General features: G+C 42.1%; 1 protein-coding gene across 1 annotated transcript; it reads left to right on the top strand.

The window, feature by feature from the left end:
* Positions 1 to 453: 453 nt before the first annotated feature.
* LOC138914465 (uncharacterized) lies at positions 454 to 2,232 on the top strand. Its single transcript, XM_070219394.1, has one exon. The coding sequence runs from the start codon at positions 454 to 456 to the stop codon at positions 2,230 to 2,232; it is 1,779 nt and encodes a 592-aa protein (XP_070075495.1).
* The last annotated feature ends 3,627 nt before the right edge of the window (positions 2,233 to 5,859 follow it).

The following is a 5,859-nucleotide window of genomic DNA, read 5'->3' on the forward strand; positions in this document are numbered from 1 at the left end:
TGCAATACATTTTGATTGAAAGTAAACCCCAAACCGAAACCGAAACCGAAACCGAGATAAAATCAATTGCAAACAGGCTTAATGGAGTCAAAAGGATGTGTTCGAAGGTATATGCAAATTTAACGAAAAACATTGAAAGCAATTTGCCCAGGCAATTAGATGCGTTCAAATATTCGAAGGCAATACACAAATCATTCTGAAATATTCAACCGGAGATGGAATAAATGAAGGCCACCCACCCGAATTTCCTTCTTTCCCCTTCCCGAATTTACTCGAACTTATAATTGAGCCTGCGAAGCCGTAAAACTTAATGCTAATGACGCCCATTTTTCAATGCCCTGCAATCCGTAGCTCCATTAGCGCGGCCCCAAATCATTTGTAACCTCCGCTAATTAGCGTTTATTTGAATGATAATGCTGGGTATGCCTGGTTTTTCCATCATTCACCCTGGACATGTGGCCCCTGCTGGTTCCAGTTGTACTGCTGTTCAACGACACGCGGTGGATAAATCCCATCCTGGAGAGCATCTACCGGGATAAACCCCACGAAACGGTGCTGCTGCTCCGGCACAGCCAGCAGAGCAATGCATCTGGCTTGGAGCGATTTCCCTGGCCGGTTTTGAATTTCAACGAACAGATGGACTTCTATGCGCGCGGCAGCTTCAACAACGAAATGCTCGTCATGATTTGGCAGACCGGAAATTTGCAGTTGGACTCGGATTTGTGGCAGGCACTCGACCGCAGTCTCTTGAATATGCGGAAGGTGAGGGTGTTGCTATTAAGGAAATGGGAAAAGAGCCCCTCAGCCGACATTGCCAACACGGCAGAGCATCTGCGTTTTCTTCACGTCGCTGTAATTGCAGAGAAAAATAGGATATATCGACTGCAGCCTTATGCTCCACAAAGGTGGTTAAAAGTGAATCCCATGCAATCACCCATATTCACCAAGGTTCGGAACTACAATGGCAGATATATAATAACTTTACCCGATCAATTTCCACCACGTTCGATTGTCTATCGTGATCGGAGGACCGGAGAATTGGAGATGACTGGCTACGTTTACAAGTTCCTGCTGGAATTCACACGGATCTACAACTTCACCTTTCGCTGGCAGCGACCCATTAAGCAGGGTGAGCGATTAAATTTGATTCTGCTACGGAACATGACCCTCAACGGGACCATCAACATGCCCATCAGCCTGTGTGGCTTCGAGATGCCTAGTGATTTGGGTATTTTCTCGAATATCTACGATCAGGAGGATTGGTTTATAATGGTGCCGCGTGCCCAGGAGATTCCCACCGCTGATGTATATGTGGTGATGGTGGGTGCGAATTTCCTCATCGTCCTGCTGATCTTCTACTGCATTTTCACCATCCTGGACACTTGCTTTGGACCGCTGTTGCTGCAGAAACGGGTGGACTGGTCGAATTTGATCCTGAACGAACGCATGATATCGGGCATTATGGGACAGTCTTTTAATATGAGTGCCGGGAACACGATCAGCTCCAGGGTCACCAATGCCAGCTTGTTTCTACTTGGCTTGGTTTTGAGTACTCTTTATGCGGCCCATCTGAAGACCCTGCTCACCAAGAGACCCACTTCACGGCAGATTTCCAACTTTCCGGAACTTCGCGACTCCCCAGTTACCGTATTTTTCGAGGAGGCTGAGAGGTTCTACCTAAACGACTTCATGTGGCAGCGACCCATAAGAGTTCTCAGGGATCAGTTGACTTTCAAGGAGACCGGGGAATATAATGCCCTAAGGAGTGGCCTAAATAGATCGCACGCTTTCTCTGTTCTAACATCCGAATGGATGATTGTGGCCAAGCGGCAGGAGCTCTTCAAGCAACCCGTTTTTACTGTTCAACCCGATCTGCGGATCATCAGGACCAGTGTCCTTCTATCGCTGGTCATGCAGTCCAACTCCATCTACGAACATCATATTAATGATCTGATCCATCGGGCCCACAGTGCCGGAATCGTGGAGTATTGGAAGCAGCAAACCCTCCGCGAGATGATAACCCTGGGCATGATCTCCCAGAAGGACCCCTTTCCGTATGTCGCCTTCCGAGAGTTCAAGGTGGGCGACCTGCTCTGGATATGGATTTTATTGGCCAGCTGTCTGTTCCTGTCCCTTTGCATATTCCTGTGTGAACTTTTGGTTAATGGCTTTGTCAGAAAAACTAAATTAAGAGCCCACAACCCCGCCTCTATCGACTGGTTTGCCCGTTAAAATTATAATTGATTTTATCCAAGCGTTTGATTAATTATAGGTACATGACCGGAAATTAACCACCTGATTGGACTTTAATTAGTTTATTATCTTTATTGTCACTCAAAATAGATTAGCTTCTGATTTATGCTGCTGTTTATAAAATTAATTGCAAAAAATATAAACCACTAGGCACAACATGAACAGAAGTTTTTGAATATTTGCATAAATTTAAAGTGAATAAATAATAACCTATATATTTTGGGAATATTACATGAAATTTAGTCAAAATTAGTCAAATCTTATTACATACTTAACTTTTTTTCCTCCAAATCTAACTTATCTTTGCATATATAACATTTTGTGTACACCGCAAAAAGTTCATATAAAACAATGAACGATTTGATTTAGATTTGATATCCGGCATATCAATTTGATATGTGAATGTTCTAAGTAGTCCAGTTCGAATTCCGAATGTGTCTTTCTCCCTCCCACTTATTAATACAAACTCTTTAATCTGAATTCCAGCGAACTACAACTTTTAGCGGGTGTTAAACAACTTTAACCCACTTGTCCCTCTGAAACACTACACCCATGGCCCGCATATTCCCCGACCAACTAATGGTCGACAGCCCCTTCCTCACGTTGACATAAATCAAACATTTCGTCGGGATTACTTTCAAAAAATGTCACTCCCATCGCTGCTGTTGGCGTTGACGAGGTTTAAGCGTTTGCTTAGTTTTTGTTTTCGACAACGGGCCTCCGTCATTCAATCATCTGGGCTTCGGTTACCGGGAAGTGCGCCCCCATAATTGACGTTTACGCCGGTTTATCTTTAAGGGAATACGACCAGACAACCTGGATTTGCGAAGTAACGGCCGCATTATGGGAGCCAACAGGATGTTTATGGTAAAATCAATACAGCACACGGGCTTTAAGTGTATCGTTCTGGAAATTTACAAAATAAAGTTACCACTTTCAGCGGCAGACAATCGAATTATTGATGCACTGCAAGCGGCGTAAAATTTTTAATTAGGCCGGACAACATTGTGCTCGGTAAACGGATTCCATACCAACGTAACGCATCCCGAGCTCTTGACTAGTTTGGAAAATTCATGTAATGCAATATGCAAATTAGCGGCCAGTGGGCCCCTGGACCACGCCCACCGCCCACGGCCCGGGGGCGGGCACTACCCTAATTGAACCGCATTTCGGGGCTAATTGCAACAACGTCAACAGCGACAACAGTCGAATTTCGAAATGCTCGCACGCGGATTTCGTTGCTGTTCGCATCGTGCTCTTTTTGGGTTTGGGGAAATCGAGGGACCAGCATTTTGGCCATTTCATTTGAAAGTACTGTCAAAAATCTGAACAAGGGAAATACGAATCAGACAGCCATTTACACGAACTCAATCGTGGGACTTAAATGTTGAATTTTAAAGTACAGAAGGCGAATATCTGCAATCTTATATGGCTTATAATTAATAACAAAATTACAATATTATTTACATTTGATTTTTTTTTGATTTCATTTATATCCTAATAATAAAGTATAAAAACAAATTAAAATTCAAAAATTAAATTGAATCCCTTATTTGATAAAATTGTTAAGCCTTTATATGCCAGACAAAAAAAGCTTATCCTTTAACCATTTGACCAAAACATTCCATTTTAATTATGTACGGAGGGAAAAACAATTGTTAATTGTAATTATTTAAGCCACAAATTGGCCCATGCGTTAAATTACTCTTGTTTTCATCCGACAATGCTCGGTGAAACGCATTAAAGTGTTAACCAAATGGATGTGGAACAGACCACGTGACACAATAATTGAACACGTCCTTTGTAAAATTATATGTAAAATAAATTAAATAATTTAATGCAAGACGGTTGCCATTTTAATACAAACCAAAAAAAACAAAGAAATATTTCCATATTTTGTTCAAGTTTCCTTCCCAAATTTCTTTTTGCATAGTGTTATGGCATTCAACATTTTTGCTATTCACATGCGAAATGTTGTCCAAAAAGTTTCTCCACATTGTTGCATCCAAGTATAAATGCTGAATGCTCTCTGCATGGCCAAAGTTGAATGGCTAAAACTTTTACTGAACAGCAGGTGGGCGTGGCAGCCGCCTTCCTGTCGGCCCGTTGATTTGGCATTCGTTTGCATTTGTTTATGCAAATCGTGGTGGCAGCATCAAAGGAAACAAGAAAAAATTGTCAGGCGTCACAAAAATTGTATTCCAACATAAATTAATGCCGAATACTTTGTGATTCCATTTAACTTTCGAGCTAATTAGTCTTGAATTTTAACGCACACCATCATTTGCATAAATTTACCAAAAATATTCGGGGCGGAAAAAGGTCCTGCGGTTCGGAGGGGAAAATTCGTTACATCCATTTGCATTTGTTCTAATTATGAGCTCAGGCAATTAGCAGCCGAACAAACTTTTCCAAGGCAGCTGAGCAAAAACAATAAACGGAAAATCAAAACAAGCTTAGTGCAGACACCTTTATTCGGGATGGGGGAGTGGGATAAGAATCCCTCAGAGAAACTGTCAAAAACTCAATCAGAAAACTTTCATCTAAGCCGGTTGGAAAAGTTGTTGCTACCGACGGTCGGATTCGGGGGCGGTATTTTCCCATTTCCATCCCACCTCAGCTGGCATTATTAACAAGTTTTCTATATGCAAATCAGCTAGAACAGCACAGAACTTTCAATGAAAGCAAAACAAAGCAAAGGAGTAGACAATGTTTACCTACCCAAGGCCATTGATTTATTTTCGTTTTCCTCTGGCTGCCAGTTTTCCATCAAAATGCGAAAGTAAGTGAAATTGATGAATGCTCTGGTGACAATGGAGTGCCTCAGTTGTCATTCGGGGCTAATAAATGGATGGCCAGGACGTTGGCGAGGGTGATATTTATCAAGGGACTTCAATAAATTGAAAGCCGCCAAAAGATATTTCTTCATAAGTTTTTGCCCAGTAATCCTCTCCCCCCCACTCGCCCGAATGGCCAGCTCATCTTTGTGACCTCTAAAGCTGCCCATTGATTTGTCAATGCCTGGTCTTAAGTCCTGTTCCTGGTCCTGCCTGCCTTCCTTTCTTCCACCGTGGCCATAAATCAATCCAGGGAGAATTTTGAAAGCATTAAAAGCATTACAAAGAGCAGCATTTCGTGGTTGTTGTAGTTCTTGCGTGCTGCTGCTGTCGCTGTCATGTCTTTGTCATGTTGAACAAAAGCCGCCTTGGCGGCAGCATTACGTATACGCCCTGTGGCCCAAAGCGGAGATATAGGGACTCACACATGCAAAGCGACATTTTGCAGGCAGCCGAATGAATGCGAGAATGAACGACTGAACGAAATAGGAAAGGGGAAAGACGAGGAGTACTTGGGAAACCTTAGGCCATCTTTTGTCTGCCTGCTTTTCCGCTTTTCCTCAGGCGGCTGTGTTCTTTTCGCCAGCCATTTGATTGTTTTCTATGTATCTCCTTGTTACCATCCACATACACTGTACTCTTACAAGTTATAATCGTAAATTTGATAGCTTTGGATTTAATTTTTGTAATATTTATTTTTATAGTTTTTCTACATTTCATTGAGTAATATTAATATATTTTAGTTTTACTTAATGACACTGATAAGCAT

Source organism: Drosophila takahashii, unplaced genomic scaffold (assembly GCF_030179915.1).
Source record: "Drosophila takahashii strain IR98-3 E-12201 unplaced genomic scaffold, DtakHiC1v2 scaffold_197, whole genome shotgun sequence".
Classification (NCBI taxonomy): Eukaryota; Metazoa; Arthropoda; class Insecta; order Diptera; family Drosophilidae; genus Drosophila; species Drosophila takahashii.